Below are 17,169 nucleotides of genomic sequence, written 5' to 3' on the forward strand. Positions count from 1 at the left end.
AATACCGGTCATCACACATGAATTTTGAAACTGTCTAGTAAAAAGAGAACCACGCTACATGATGAAAATACTGGTGACACCAATAATTTAAAGAAAGAAGCCATACATATTAATTCTTTCAGAAGCAAATGATCTCTTCTAGTAGAGTTTTCCAATACTGTTTATTAAAATCTATAGATTTTACACACTCTCTCTGATAATGTGCTTATATGTTTTCCATCATTTTTTTGTCATACAATGTTTTTATAGATGTGTTTCTGAGTAGTATCCCGCATTCTTACTGGAAGTGGGAACAGTTGTGTTATTTGATATTCAAATTTATGCTAATTAGATGCTCAGATTTTTGGTTTGATGTACCTACTTTTCAAGGCCTTTTGTACCTGTTTTCAGTGCCAGAAAATTGAAAGGTATGTTAAGTGCTTAATGAAGTGAAGAATATGGACATTTTTTTTCTTGCTAAACAGCCGTGATTTTATATTTTTCATGCCTTCAGTTCAGTCTTTTTTTTTAAGAGTTAAAAATGTATAATTTTGAAGATAGGTTAATGCTTATTAAAATGAGTTGAGTATGGTGGTTTTAGGTTCCCAGATTTAGAATCTTATTCTATTGCTGTAAGTTTTAACTCTATTATACTCAGGTTAGACTTAACCTACACTTGTCGATGGAAAACCATCCAGGAGCAGATTTTACTAAATTCTTATAATTTTATTAAACATGATACACTAGAAATATGCAATAATCCTTTCATCTAGTTAATAAAATTTACCTTAGAAGTAAATTAATTTCAGTCTTTAGATTCTGCAAATATGAAATCACTTCATATGTTTTTAAAACTCCATTAATAAACTTGGAGCTACAATATATAACATTAAGTATCCTGTTTTTTGTTTATTTTGTTCTTTATTTCTTTGTTGTTTAGTTGGTGGCTTTGCAGTTGCCCGCCCCTAGTGTAACTTTGATCTGGGACCCTCCTCCCAGCCCGCCCCTAGTGTAACTTTGATCTGGGACCCTCCTCCCAGTCTAGTGTCATTACCAAATTCTATCCAGTACAGGGAGAGCATTTGAGAAGGCCAATCAGCTTAGTTTCTGCTACTCCTTTCTCTCAAAAAAAAAAAAAAAAAAAAAAAAAAAAATTATCTGCTTTTACTGTATTTGTGTTTTTTCCTACTTTATTTTGCTTTTGCGTCATCTTAAAAGTACTCAATTGTATTTATTACTGCTTGGTGTAACTCATTGTAAGCCTTTTAGTTTAAGCACCTGGGCTTCAGACCAGTTTTACATTAGGCAGGTTTGTGGTCTGCACTGTAGTGGCAGAACAGGTAGCTTACATCCTTCTAAGTTGGGAACTGCTGATTGAGGGCTCAGTGTCTGTTATTCTAAAAGTGTATTAATTCTGGTTTAAGCACTTGGGCTTGAGGCCAGTTATTTTACATTAAGAGGGTTCGTGTTCTGCACTCTTGTGGGAGGAGAGGCTGGACTCTGTCCTTCTGAGCTGGGAATTTCTGGTTAAAGCTTATAGTGCCTGCATATTTGAACTGCTTCTTACTGAAATTGGTACACCTCGTTTGCTGTAACATAGACTAGATCCAGGCCTGCTGAATCTAGCTTTGTTTGTATAACTTGAGCACTTATCCAGGCATTCTTTAAAGTATTCGTTTTATTTATTACTGCTGGTAGTAACTTGATTAAAGTGTAGATATCATTTCTAAGTCTTTTGGATTAAGCACTTGGGCTTCAGACCAGTTGTTTTACATTAGGAAGGTTTGTGGCCTGCACTGTGGTGGCAGGACAGGTAGCTTACATCCTTCTAAGTTGGGAACTGCTGATTGAGAGCTCAGTGTCTGTTATTCTAAAAGTGTATTAGTTCTGGTTTAAGCACTTGGGCTTCAGGCCAGTTATTTTACGTTAAGAAGGACTGCGGTCTGCACTCTTGTGGGAGGAGAGGCTGGACTCTGCCCTTCTGAGCAGGGAATTTCTGGTTAGAGGCTTATAGTGCCTGCATATTCTAACTGTTTCTTACTGAAATTGGTACACCTTGTTTGCTGTAGCATAGACTAGATCCAGGCCTGCTGAATCTAGCTTTATTTGTATGCTTGTTTGATTATTTCCCTGAAACGCTAATTCCACCTAAAACACGGCCTTTTAGCACTTCTGTGGATCCCTAGTGATATCTGCATTACTGTACTTATTTCCTTGTTTCACTTGAAAGAAAGTAACTGTTTGTCGTTTTTGCATTTAAGTTACCTGTAACACATTGCATTTAAGTTACCTGGCACTTGCTCATTAAAGCAATTATATAAGTCAGCTCTAAAAAATTAAAAGCACTACACCCTCACAAACTCCCCTTGAGTACCTTGTTCCCCATTGGCCCTTTTTTTCAATTATAAAGGAATTCCTAATACTATTCTAGCATGTCCAAAGGTCAGTTGTCAATCTCCTCTCCGGTCCAGCTGGTGAATCTGGGAATCTTGAGGCAATGTTACAACTGCCTCATGTACACAGACAACCCTCTAGTCCTCCCAACAAATTCCAACACATGTGAGAGATGCAACCATATAGCCAAACTGGAGGCTAAGTTCTCTCAACTCAGTACTGGCGTAACCAGTCAGGAGGAGAAGGAAACCACACTCACTACAATTCCAGTCTCACATAGACCTACCACGACAACAAACCAAACACATAAACAAACAAAAACATACTCAGAGGCTCTAAATAAAAATCTGCCTAAGCAGCAGAGACCTCCAAAGCAGACACCCAAGCAACCGCTACCCCAAAACAAAACACATGCAACACATAGCTCACAAAGCCAGTGTGCCGAACAGTCACAGCCCTTAAGGCTAAACAACACACCTGATACACTTGTAATAGGTGACTCTATCGTCAGGCACACTGACGTCCTGCTCACCAGGCTGAACAAGGAGAAGGTCACGGTGAGCTGCCTGTCGGGCGCTAGGATCTGCCACATAACACAAGCACTCAGGTCACTCCAAGGCAAGTACAAATATGACTCAGTCATTGTCCATGCTGGTGTGAATGACCTGAGATGTACCTCCCTGGACTACATGAAAAGAGACATAGAGGAGCTCTCTGAGCATGTAGCCCAGGCCGGTATGACCCTGACCTTGAGTAGCATCTTACCCTCACCAAGAATGATGCCACAATATGAAGACAAGATGATCAATTTCAACAATTGGCTTAAGTGCTGGTGTCATTCAAAGGGGATCCAATGCCTGTCAGCCTGGGATGACATGCTCGACAAGCCACGATGCTTCGCTAGGGACGGCTTGCACCTGTCGCCCCTGGGCTTTCGGATATTGGCAAAGGCTCTTGCTACCCCATAGTGCCTTTTTTAGGCAAGGCTCAAAAGACAAACCCACCTCCATAGGTATCACAAGGGATAAGAAACTAAGAGTAATGCTACTCAACGCCAGAAGTCTAAACCTCAAGATGCACGCACTCGAAACTCTCCTTAGCATGGAGAACATCAATATCTGTGCAGTAACAGAAACCTGGTTCAAGGCTCCTGAGAGCACCCCAGCACTACCAGGTTATACCTCATACCATGCTTTTCGGCCCCAAAACTTGGACCGAACCACAAAAGGAGGGGGAGTATCAATATTCGTCAAAGATATCCACACCTCCTGGTTGGTGGCACAGCACGAAGCATCAGAGACTATCCATGTGCAACTAACTGTGGGTAAAACTGCCTTCCAGTTTATAGCCTGCTACAGACCACCCTCCCAAACACAGGAACCCCACTTGGCCTTCCTGAGAATACTGGAAAATATGAAGGTCTCTCCAAACACATTATATTGGGCGACTTCAACTACCCAAACATAGACTGGGAGCATTACTCTAGCTCCAACACCCTAGCCCAAAGGTTCCTAGAATTTATATATTACCACTCCCACAAGAGGGGAAAACATACTGGACCTGATCATCCCCAACATGGGGACACTATGCTCCAGACCAGAAGTGTATCCCTCACTGGTAAGATCAGACCATAAACTAATCTCACTGGATATTCACATCCCGACCCCACCCCCTGCCCAGAAAACCACAGTAAAAAACTTCTCTAAAGCAAATTTCACACGCCTCAAAACTGAGGCGAAATCCTTCAAAGCCCCCGGGCCTGTGGAAAATATGGCCCAGAACGCAGAATCCTTTATAAACGCATTCTATGAACACCTTCAGGAATGCATGGATCATGCAATCCCAAATAAAACCAAGACCCAATCCTCCAAAGGCAGATGTCCTGTCTGGTGGACCCCAGCCATAAACAAACTATACAATAGAAGGAGGAAGCTACTACATGATAGAGCAAAATCCCAAAAAGGGAAGGCATCTCTGATCAGTATTAGCAAAAAACTACGGGCACTCATAAAATCGTCTAAGGCCAGCTTCGAGAGAAAATTGCACAGGACACTAAGGATAATCACAAGGCTTTCTTTAGTTATGTTAGGAACCTGGGAGGGAATTCCTAGATATGCTCAGAATTACTCCAAAATGACAAAAAATACACCGAGCCCACAGACATTGCCAACATCCTAGCTGACAGGTTCAGTGCAAACTTCTCCCCCCTCTCCCCACCAAAAGGGCAAATATCTATCCCAACAGAGTGCTGCCCCGCTGACATCTCAGATGCTCAGGTAAGAGCCGCCCTCTCCAAAGCAAAAAACACAGCATCAATGGGACCAGATGGTGTCCCGGGCTGCGTCCTACATGAACTCCAAGAAGAGCTAAACCCAAACATAAAACTACTGTTCAATCTTAGCCTTACTACAGGATATGTACCCAAACAGTGGCGTACAGCAACAGTGGTCCCTCTCCACAAAGGTGGTGCCTCAACGGATCCTGGAAACTATTGCCCCATAAGCCTGACTAGCTTGGTCTGCAAAGCTATGGAAAGGATCATCATGGATCTCATAAATAAAGATATTGGGGACCTACAGACACTGGATCCTACCCAGTTTGGCTTTGTTAAGGGCAGATCCTGCCTCTTAAACCTGGTCGATTTCTTTGAAACAGTCACCAAGGCCATTGACGAGGGGAAGGTGGTCCACACAGCCTACCTGGACCTCACAAAAGCCTTCGATACAATACCCCACTCGGACATTATAGATAAGCTCACCAGCTTAAATATAAACCCCTATGTCACTAGATGGGTTGCAAACTGGCTCAAGGACAAAACCCACATGGTTAGAATTGCTGGAGCCATGTCAGACTCCAAACCAGTTACAAGTGGCATCCCACAAGGCTCAGTCCTGGGACCTCTCTTGTTCGGTATATATTTCTCGGGTACAGGCCAACACGGAAGGACTGTGGCTGACCAAGTTCGCAGATGACTGCAAACTGGGCGCCATAATCAACTCTCCAGCCGACACAAGCATCCTCCAAAAGGGCCTCATAGAAACAGACAACTGGTGCCAGAGCCATGGCCTCAAACTAAATGCCAAAAAGTGTATAGTCATCCCCTTTGGCAAAAACAAAGTGCCCACAAATTACCACATAGGTGGTAATCCATTAAGTACAGAAGAAGTCATTAGGGACCTGGGGACCCAAGTTGATAGCAATCTCTCATTTGACAACCACGTGGCCAAAGTGGTTAGAAAAACATTTTATATAGCCCACCTAATCATGAAGGGACTCACATCTAGATCAGGGAGGTCATCGACATCTTTACTCATCCCTCATCAGGCCCATAATTGAGTACAATGCCCCTTTTGGGATGTACCTTACCAGACACCTGCAGCAACTGGAAAGACCCCAAAAGTACCTCACCAAGAGGATCAAAGGGCTCAAACAGATGCCATATGCTGCCCGGTTAAAGAAACTCCAGCTCTACTCAGTGGCATACCGCCTGCTCAGAGGCGATCTGTGCCTGACGTATAAAGCCATGTCCAACCCGGAATTAATGGACATGCTGCACCTCAGAAAATCCAAATCCCATCGAGCTACGCGCTCGAGAGACTTGAACCTCAGCACTGAAATAAATAGGACTTGCTGGAGGGACAGATTCATAACCCAGAGGCTCCCTTCACTCTGGAATAAAATCCCAGTCCAAATTAGGCAGAGTCACACATTGACTCTCTTCAAGAGGAATCTTGATGAGTGGATGGGAGATCGTAGGTTTACCCCGGCTATCACTTCTGTGTCACTGTTAGATAGAGGCACAGTATACAAACCTCAAAAAAAGGCATAGCAAAATTAATTTAAAATGGGTGGCGAAAGCCAAACACTCTGGCTAGGCTTATAAATGCCCTAGGGCAGATAGCCTAGTATGAACCTATGAACCTATGAATATCGAAATGAAAATCTTCATATTTTCCTATTACACATACGTCTAGAACAATGTTAAAATCAATTTACTAAAAAGGGCTGGATTAGCATTGTGGTCTGATTGCTTTGAAAAAGAAAATGTTAAGGCATCACAATATTTAATGAAAGAATATAAATTGGATGAATCTGCTAACCAGTTAATATCAATCAATAAGAAATTAAATTAATTTTGCGGATAATACGAGTGAAGAGGAACAGAACATTATTCCCCCATTATATGAACATATGAATGCTGTTATCGAAGGTCAACTGGCATACAAAGAAAGACCTTGACACTGACATTGACTTCAGAGTAGTAAATGCCAAAAAGGAGTGGCCCCAGGATTGATCTCTGAGGTATACTTCTTGTGACTGGCCTCTTTGTAGAGGTTGATTCCCCAGTTCTAACTTCCTGGGTCAGGTATGTGAGCCTGTTGGCTATCCACTGGGTGACATAAGGGTTTATACTTAATCTTTTGAGTTTTTCAACAATTCCCAAGTAGGGTATTGTGTCAAATGCCTTAGCCAGATCCAGGTAGGCAGCGTGAACTGTATTGCCCTCATCAATTGCTTTGGTAGCCTTTTCAAAGAAGTCCACCAAGTTGAGTAGGCATGGACTGCCCTTGATGAAAACAAATTAGGCTGAGTTCAGTGTTTGGAGGTTTCCTATGTCATTACTGATCATTTCCATGACAATTCTTTCCATGACTTTGCATATGAGACTATTGAGACGTATGAGTCTGTAGTTTTCAGGGTCTGAAGATGGCCCACCTTTGTGCAAAGGCATTATTAGTGTTGTTCTCCATTCATGAGGCCCAAAGCCTGTTTGGAATCTACAGTTAAACAGCAATTCCAGAAGGTGTGACAGGCCATGTTTTATGCTATTTAGACGGTATCCTGAGATACTGTCTGGGCTCATTGATGCATTGTTCTTGGCCTTAGAGAGAGCATTATGGACTTGTTCCCTAGTGATAGTAGGGGGTTATATTTGATGATATTTCCTGAGAGAGATTTGAGGGAGAGAAAGGGAGAAAGCTGGAGGTGAATTTGTCAACCAGTAGGTAATTGCTATATCTTCTGCCTCAGTATATATCTAAATTAATTCTGCTGCTTGGTTGCTGGGAAATCTTCAAGCTTTCCTTACATGGTAACATACTGCTTTGTAGGCACTAATTATTGTTCAAACCTTTCTGATGATAATGAATGCTACAACGCACTGCATTTATGATGTGTTGTGTGCAAAATATCAGATAAATTGCAGTGCAAGCTGTCGTTAAAGTTGTCTAATTGTACAGATCTGTACTCTTCATGACCAATTATGCACATAAATACAATTTCTGAACTCTGTGCATAACTGAGGGGATACAGCAGTACTTTCCTGACTTGTTCATTGGAAGGAAAAAAATATATATATATTTTCAGAATAAAGTAGAGATTGCATGAGATAATTATATTAGCTTTGCAGTTGTCATAAAATTATGAATCCCTGTTATAAATGGGTTAAAGTGGGCATGCCACTGTTCACTAAAAATCTTTGCTAAACTGCATGTCGAATGGCCAGACATCACATATTCAAATAACTTAACATGACCCAAACTGAATGCACAAAGACAGAGCTTATCAGTTAATGCCCAGTTATGAGTGTGTTATATACCAACATATTAATGCCGAGTTATGAATGTGTGTTATATACCAACATATTAATGCCGAGTTATGAATGTGTGTTCTATACCAACATATTAATAACCAGTTATGAATGCGTGTTCTATACCAACATATTAATACTCAGTTATGAATGTGTGTTCTATACCAACATATTAATAACCAGTTATGAATGCGTGTTCTATACCAACATATTAATACTCAGTTATGAATGTGTGTTCTATACCAACATATTAATGCCCAGCTATGAATGTGTGTTCTATACCAACATATTAATACTCAGTTATGAATGTGTGTTCTATACCAACATATTAATGCCCAGCTATGAATGTGTGTTCTATATTGATATATTAATGCCCAGTCGTGAATGTGTGTTCTATACCGACATATTAATACTCAGCTATGAATGTGTGTTCTATACCAACATATTAATGCCCAGCTATGAATGTGTGTTCTATATTGATATATTAATACCCAGTTATGAATGTGTGTTCTATACCGACATATTAATACTCAGTTAAAAATGTGTGTTCTATACCAACATATCAATGCCCAGTTAAAAATGTGTGTTCTATACCAACATATCAATGCCCAGTTATGAATGTGTGTTCTATACCAACATATTAATGCCCAGTTAAAAATGTGTGTTCTATACCAACATATCAATGCCCAGTTAAAAATGTGTGTTCTATACCAACATATTAATGCCCAGTTATGAATGTGTGTTCTATACCAACATATCAATGCCCAGTTATGAATGTGTGTTCTATACCAACATATTAATGCCCAGTTAAAAATGTGTGTTCTATACCAACATATCAATGCCCAGTTAAAAATGTGTGTTCTATACCAACACATTAATGCCCAGTTATGAATGTGTGTTCTATACCAACATATCAATGCCCAGTTATGAATGTGTGTTCTATACCAACATATTAATGCCCAGTTAAAAATGTGTGTTCTATACCAACATATCAATGCCCAGTTATGAATGTGTGTTCTATACCAACATATCAATGCCCAGTTATGAATGTGTGTTCTATACCAACATATCAATGCCCAGTTATGAATGTGTGTTCTATACCAACATATCAATGCCCAGTTATGAATGTGTGTTCTATACCAACATATCAATGCCCAGTTATGAATGTGTGTTCTATATGAACATATCAATGCCCAGTTATGAATGTGTGTTCTATACCAACATATCAATGCCCAGTTATGAATGTGTGTTCTATACCAACATATCAATGCCCAGTTATGAATGTGTGTTCTATATGAACATACTCAACTTCATGTTGATACAATTTCTGGAAGTACTGTAGGGTGTTCTTGTTAGGTTTATATACGGATAGATGAATTGATTATAGTTTCAAGGTGCCAGAGTTGTAAAGCTGCAGAAATATTTACATATGGATGATATATTAAATAAGAAAACATGCTTATTATAAAATATTATATTTTCATAACTGAGCATGCAAAGCAGTAATGTTTGACAGGACGGGTAGGGATAAAGGAAATCATTTACTTGGCTGAAGGACTGCATGCAAGAAATATTTCCATTTGTTGTACAAATGTAATAAAATTATCAATTATTTCTAAAACTAAATGAATACACACATGCCAATGTCCAATCAAAAATCACTGATGACTGCATCATATAGGTCAAAACATAAACTTAAGCAATACAACAATATCAAAATGAGATGCACACTAACAGAGAAATTCATTCTTCCTGATGAATTATGAATATGTGATACACACTAATGCAGTCTTAACTTGAAACAATAACAGTTTGGCACTTCTTGTTATCAAATAAAAACGTGTTTAATGCCAATTAAAGTTTGTACCGCTATTTGATTTTTGCATTTTACAACTTCAGCAGTATTCACAGCTGTTCGATTCATAAATCATGTAAATAGAAATTTTGTTTTTGTAAACTACTGTACAATGAATTAGGTTAATCAAGTGTTTCATGTCAAACTGGAGCTCAAAATCTGCACAAACAAAAATGCTACTGACATTAGGGGTCAAACTAATACAGTTACACAGATATTAATGATTATTTGTTTAATTTCATCAAAAGAAAATGTATGTTAAAGTACTTCTCAGTATACAAGAAGATTACAAATGGATGGAAGGTAACTGAATATTGAACAGGTTTACCATTTGCTTAACTACATTTTCAGAAAAAATATCACAGCTGTCAAATACGAAACTCTCAGGCAGAAAGTGTGAAATTACACTGCCACTTAGTGTTTCACAACAATCCAAGAAGTTAAATACATTTTTTCTGGTTTTGTAAGATGTTACCATTATCAGCAAGAAACGCATTTAAAAAAACAGGTATAATTAAATAAACTGTTTACTTACCATGGATATTACATTCAAGACTATCCTTCTGTTTAGCAGTATTTTTTCCATCAACATCCCCTTCTGGCAGCTCTTCATATGCTTTTAATAGTAGTAATAATTTCTCTGGGGGTATTTTGTACCCTGCACAATAAAAATAAAGATTTTATTATTCAGGGTGTCCAACTAGGCAGGTCCCATTTTATTTTTTAAATACTTTAGTAAGTTCATACATTTTGAACTTGGGAACACATACAGTTATAGAAATGAAAATAAAAACAATGTAAATATTTTCATTAGATTCAATCATTATACATATGTATTCCTTTTTAGTACAGGTATCATTTACCCCGAATTTCATAAGTTTCTCAAGTCCTGTCTTTCCTTAAGCTTCACCACGCCAGCTCCTCCTGCCTGGATCTATGTAATTTGCTCCTTCCCTTTTCTGAAGATCTCTCCCCCAATTCTTTTATTTTTTTTTTTACAATACTCAAAACTTCAGTTACAATTGGTTTTGATTTCCATTTTTGGCAGCCAATAGCATTAATTTTAGCAAAGCCTTACTATGACTAGGCAATCCAGATCCTGTATCCCAGCACAAAAGAATAATTTCCTTAGTTACACCCATTTGCTCCCCAAACATTTCTGACAAAGTTGTCAGTATGAATTTTTTATAATCTGACAACTCATTACATTCCCAAAAACTATATTCTCAATTTGTAAAGTAAACACAGAAGAAGGCTCCAGAACACGGCAGATGAAACCATATATTTAATACAAAAAAAGGAGTGGCTCCAGGATTGATCTCAAAAGTTTCAACAACCCCATTAATATTTGGTATGTAGCTACTGTTTCTTTTAAAAGTTCTGACACCATTGCTTGGTTCCTCTCCCTTGCCAAATTGCATCTTTAACATTAAATTACAAGTGAAGGTCTTAAGTTCAACAACATTTTCCGTTAAAGTCATTTTATTCACAGGTATAAAAGTCATACCTTTATTTAGTACTCTAGCCTCTTCAGCGGTCAATGTCCATTTAGATAAATTCCAAATTAGCGATTGTTCTGGCCCTGCCTCTTTCTTCTGAATGTGAGTGTGTTCCCGTCTTCTGCTAATGCTTTCTGTTTCTGACAGCCCCTGCTGTAGGTTCGCCCTAATTGGGTATAGTGTATTAATACATACAGAGCTAGAATTCTCACTAGTTGAAGCACTACCATGATCAATAAAACTAACATTGTATTTTCTTCTAGCTCCACCAGATGTAGAGGCGCTCTGTGATGAAGGAACGCTCGTTTGCACTGCAATTGTGCTAATAGTAGCAGGGGGCATTCCCCCGTTGTTGTCATCAGTTGGGTGCCCATCAGCCAAGTTCATTAAGGTGGAAACATGCTTATTCCTTTCCTGAAGTGGGGATCCCATAGCATTCATTCCACTCCTAGGGTCCATTTTAGCCTTTCTGGGCCAAGCAAACACACGGCCATTTGCAAAATCATGCAAATCCCTCTGGATGATCTTCTTTTTATAGGACAGGAGCTGCAACTCATAGTTGTTTAGAGTCTCAATGACAAAATCCATCTTAACATCCACTACATTGGATGGATATCTATCATATATATCAGTCTGTAGCTGGGTAACATCCTTAAGAAGTTTGTCCTCCTCTGGTTTAAAAAAGTCTATTAGGAGACGCATATATTTATAACTCGTCTCTAGATTTAGCTGTTGCCATTTAGTTAACAGATCTTTATAAGTCGTATCATACGTGGGCATATTCAATACCCTTAGCCCACAGCGTACAATGTTCAGACTTATACAGGCTTCAAAATAAAATCTTTGTACTTGCAAACGTTTAAGCTTGCATGCATCATTCTCTAGCTTAAAACAATCCCTCTTAAGAGCTGCCAAATCATACTCACAGACAGTCTCTTGATGCATATTATTAGTCATCGGCTGAAAGTCCAAGAGGGGATTTTCTCTTTCCAAAACACAGGTTGTAATGTCTCTTTGTTGCACATTCTTACTATTATTGCCTTTATGTAAAGACTCTAACTGTGGAACCAAGACAATACCTTCAGCCATGTCTCTATACCCCAGATTAAAACAGCAAATAATAGTCCAAAAAGAAAACAGGATGTAGGTAAACATGTCCTTCAACAAAGTAGTCAAAATTTTAAGTAAAAACAGAAGAAGGCTCCATACCACGGCAGATAAAACCATATATTTAATACGAAAAAAGTGACAAGGTGAGCGCTTTCACAGCTACAAGCTGCTTCATCAGACAACCATTCCAAAAACTCAGCCACTTTTATATTTAATCACACCAATCCAATGTTCACTTAAATCAAATATGCAAATGTTCCCTTAAAGTGTCCTGATGCCTAAAAACATAGTACCTATCTAAACAAAGTCATACATTAATAAATGCTAAAAATTGGCATACACTTAACATTACTTAAAAGAATAAACATATATTATAATCTAGAAAATGTGCATAAAATAAATACATACATATATACATCAATATATATATATATATATATATATATATATATATATATATATATATATATATATATGAAAATATACAGGAAATATATAAGAATACAAACAGCAGTTCATACCCTATATATTCTCAATTTCCTCTCACTTTTCCATCATGTCTGCAGCAACTTCTATTTAACTCAGAAAAAATATTGGATGTCTGCGCTGGATATAAAAATACCTACACAAACACTTCCATGCAAAAATCATAAACTTTCTGGATGTTACTGCATACTTGGCAGCCATACAGATGCCCACCCATTGTTCCTTTGTGTAAAGTACTGACCATTTTCAGTGGAGTGAAGACAAAAGCTTCACAAGTACATAAGAAGCATCAAAAAACAAGTCAGCACATAAATATTTAGGAGGACTTCCAGGTTGCCTGCACACTGACTTAACACCTTAATTTCAACTCTCCTAGTATGAAAGCAGAAACTCAAAAAAGACATCCAGTGAACTTCCATTTTTGGGTAAATTTCAGTAACTACCTAGTAAAGTACACTGCCCGGATGGCAGCAAAAAAGAAATTCAGAGAACCTAAAGAATATCAACCAGAAAAGATGAGGATAAAACACTGACTGGGAAAAATTCTGCAACTGTTCAGCAAAAAGCAGTGCATCCTCCAGCTTTGGTGCAAGACATGACTTCCAGTAACCTAGAGGAAAAAATAAGTCAAATGTACTCAAAACTGACAAAATAAATGGAACATTGAAGGAGTATGTCAACTCAAATAATAAACATCTAGAAAAAATGGTGAAGCTTTAAACAGATATTCAGTTGAGGTGATAAAACTACAAAAATCAGAGGTCAAAATGAAGAAAAGGCTGGCTGAATAAGTGACTGATCAAGAAGAGATGCTTCAAAGAACACTAGAATTAGAGTCAGAGCATGTAGGGAAAACCTGAAATTTTCTGCTGTACCAGAGAAGCTGGAAGGAACAGCCTGCATTAATTTTACGAAAGCACAAATATGCAGCTGGACTGGTATTCCATAGCAGGAGTTGTTAATTGAAAGGGCATAGTGTGTGTATGCTCCAACCTTGGTCGTGAGAACACAACGAAGTCCTGTAATGGTAAAGATGTAATCCTACCAGCAGAAAGAGTTGATTCTGACAAAACTGTGGCAGAAGGACAAAATACCAAAAGTAGGAGACAGAGTGTTTGTGGAAAATTGTTACTCACTGTACACCAGGAAGAAGAGGCGTAAATTTATTCTACTAAGCAGGGAATGTCGAGAAGCAGTTGAGAGAGTCATATCTCATGTATCCAGCTATTTTCAGAATATTCTTTTTTGGAGGGTCAAAATCACTTTTTGATGCAAAACATGTGTGTCTAACAAAAAGTGAGCTATGAAACAAAAGGAGATTCTGACTCTTGCTCTTCTGGTAATAAAGCTCATGGAGAGACTGTGCCAGTGAAACCTTTTTTCCAATGTTTCAAAGAAAAATGCATGAGACACAGAAAAAAGCACAAGAATTGACTTGAAGAACTTGGAGTATGTTGGAAATGAATCAGACTGGACTTTGGACATGGAGATCAACAGGAAGAAAACCAGTAAGTCAGAAATTGACACATCTATGGGGAATTACAAAGCATTCAATATATTTGTGAAACATGACAGAACAAGAAAACCTGGCAATATTAGACTTTTTGACTTTGTTCAATTTGCAGAGGACTCCAAAGCATATGCCCTACTTCATGCCTTTAATGTTTGGAAGAACATTTAAGAGAGGGGAAGAGGAAGGAAAGCGTTAACTATAAGTAAAACAAAATTTTGTTCTTAACTGAAATATTTTTGTAATGCATGACAATCTGCATGCTATAAAGTAAAGCTTTCTCGGTTATTTTCAGGTGTAACAAGGATACTAAAGTAAACATGCACCCTTTTTCACTTCTTCTTCTTTCTTTCTCCTTGTTCAGTTTTAAGAAATGTAGGCACTGCAATGTGAAACAAAATGAAGAAAAGACTGGTCAAAAGAGCAGGATACAAGAAAAATTGATGTGCTTTTTCTTAATTTTGCATAGATGAATGGCAGGATTAAGATCCTTGGCTTGATCTAGTAACATGTTTTAAGAGGAAGCAAATAAATAAAAAAGAACTGTGAATATAATATGTTTTTTCCTCTAGCAAACAAATGAGTGCTTGTAGAGGCAACCCTGTATCTGGTAGTCATGTCTCCATGGAGACAATCTGATAAGGAGTAATAAACAGAATACTTCTTTCTCTCAATGGCTAGGAAATAATGTTTTCTGAAAGCATCAAATTGTTTTTCCAATCTGGAAAAGGAATAAAGATCACGCAAAAACAGACAACACTTGATACAAGCACAGGCTGTACCATGCATCTTAGCATGAATAACCTAATCCAAGTATATGAGTGTGGCTGTCAGTCTGTGACAATTGTTCCTATTAGGAGGCTTAAACTTCAGACTTTGAAGATGTACATAGTTTTCTGCGTAACTCTTAAGTTAGTAGGTTTTAGGGGTGTTCTGGGTGGGTTTTTTTGAGGGCTTTAACTAAAACAGGAAGTTATGTACTCACCATAACATTTGATGTATGTAGTCCATCCCGCCTTACATTGTTACCCGTGAGTTTGGAGCCGAACCTCGGTTCTGAATCAGCCATACTCTAGCTCAAAGTCTTCAATTGGCTCGTAGCTAAGAGGTATCCCATCATGCAACATGTCTATTCCCCAGATCTTGTTTGCTGCAAGCTCACACACGTACACACTGAGAAGAAGAAGAACAACCCCCAACAGAAAGGACTACTGACACCTAGTGACAATACCCCAGGTCCTCCAGGAGGGGGAAGGAGGAAGGGTTAGTAAGAATGTAAGGCGAGATGGACTACATACATTGAACGTTATGGTGAGTACATAACATCTTGATGTTATGTAGTCCAATCTCGCCTTCATTTTTACCCATGGGACAGCGTCCCTAGCACCTTGATCTTGGGTAGCTCAGTGAAAAATACTCTTGAGCACCGTGGAACCAAACGAAGATCTGCCTCTAGAGATCAGATCTAATTGTAGTGACTAATAAAGGTATGAGGTGAAGCACATGTTGCTGCAGCACAAATATCATCCATAGACATCCTAGTCTGAAACGCAGTTGAGGTAGCCACAGATCGTTTAGAATGAGCCTTCACTTTAAAGGGTAATTCTTTGCCATTGGAAGCATAAATAAATGAGATGCAATCAGAGATCCAGTGAGACAAGGTTACCTTAGAAAAAAGAACCCCAAATCTAGTGTCTGAAAATGGCTGAAACATTTGATCCGATTTCCTGAAATCTTTTGTCCTATGTAAATAGAAACGCAATTGTCTATGAACATCTAACTGATGAGACCCGCCTAGCTGAAGTTATGACTACCAAGAATACGGTCTTCCATGACAAAAATTTAATGTTACATGTAGCTGCGGGCACAAACAGAGTAGAAGTGAGCTTCTGTAGTACAAAACTGAGGTCCGATTGGCATCACCGGATCATACACTGGAGGTTGGAGTAACAATGTCCCTCTCAGAAAAGCTGTACAAAGCCTATGAGCCACAATGTTGGGCTCATTAGCAACATGAAAGGTAGAAATCGCTGCCAATTGTACTTTAATGGTTGCTGCAGCTGAACCCTGACTGAATAGTTGAGGAAGAAATTCCAATATTGCCGAAATAGGTGCTGTATAAGGATCAATATGTCTCTCATGGGCACAAATAGAAAATCTCTTCCACTTACTGGAATAAATCTTCCTGGTAGAAGGCTTGTGGGAAGATGATAGAATATGGACCACTTCCAGGGAAAAATCATGAAGCCCGACTAAGGATGGACCTGGAGCAGCCAAGCTGTCAACTTGAGGGTCTGGATTGAGGGATGGAACTGTCCTGACATACGAGTCAGCAGATCTGGAGCTGGGTCCAGAATCCGGGGCTTGTACATTAGATAGGGTTGAAGGAAGGGAAACCAAATCTGACGAGGCCAGTGTGGAGCAATGAGGATCATTTTGCTTCCCAAAGACTGTGCTTTCTGAATGACCTTTGATATGAGAGGTAATGGTGGAAAGGTGTAGAGAAGACCGGAGGGCCAATCGTAAGCCAGAGCATCCCTGGGTGTCTCCCCCTCCAGGGGGATAAGGGTGAAATAGCTGCTGCATTTGGCATTGAGGGGGCTGGCAAATAAATCATAGGCTGACCCCCACCTGTGGAATATCTCTTCCGCAACATAACTGTTCAGGGACCACTCGTGAGGCATTCGGATAGCTCTGCTCAGCCTGTCGGCAATCGCGTTGTACTTCCCTGGTATGTGCATTGCAA

The 17,169-nt window shown here is 39.0% G+C and overlaps 1 protein-coding gene across 1 annotated transcript in view; it reads right to left on the reverse strand.

Moving 5' to 3' along the window:
* LOC122813851 (zinc finger protein 501-like) overlaps positions 1-17,169 on the reverse strand; it is a 187,584-nt gene that overhangs the window by 28,591 nt on the left and 141,824 nt on the right. The window contains exon 4 of the mRNA XM_044086388.1: positions 10,354-10,476. Coding sequence (XP_043942323.1) covers positions 10,354-10,476 — 123 coding nt within the window. The remainder of the gene's footprint in view (positions 1-10,353; positions 10,477-17,169) is intronic.

The sequence above is a fragment of the Protopterus annectens genome, chromosome 10.part0, assembly GCF_019279795.1.
Source record: "Protopterus annectens isolate FY-2018-M chromosome 10.part0, PAN1.0, whole genome shotgun sequence".
NCBI lineage: Eukaryota > Metazoa > Chordata > Ceratodontiformes > Protopteridae > Protopterus > Protopterus annectens.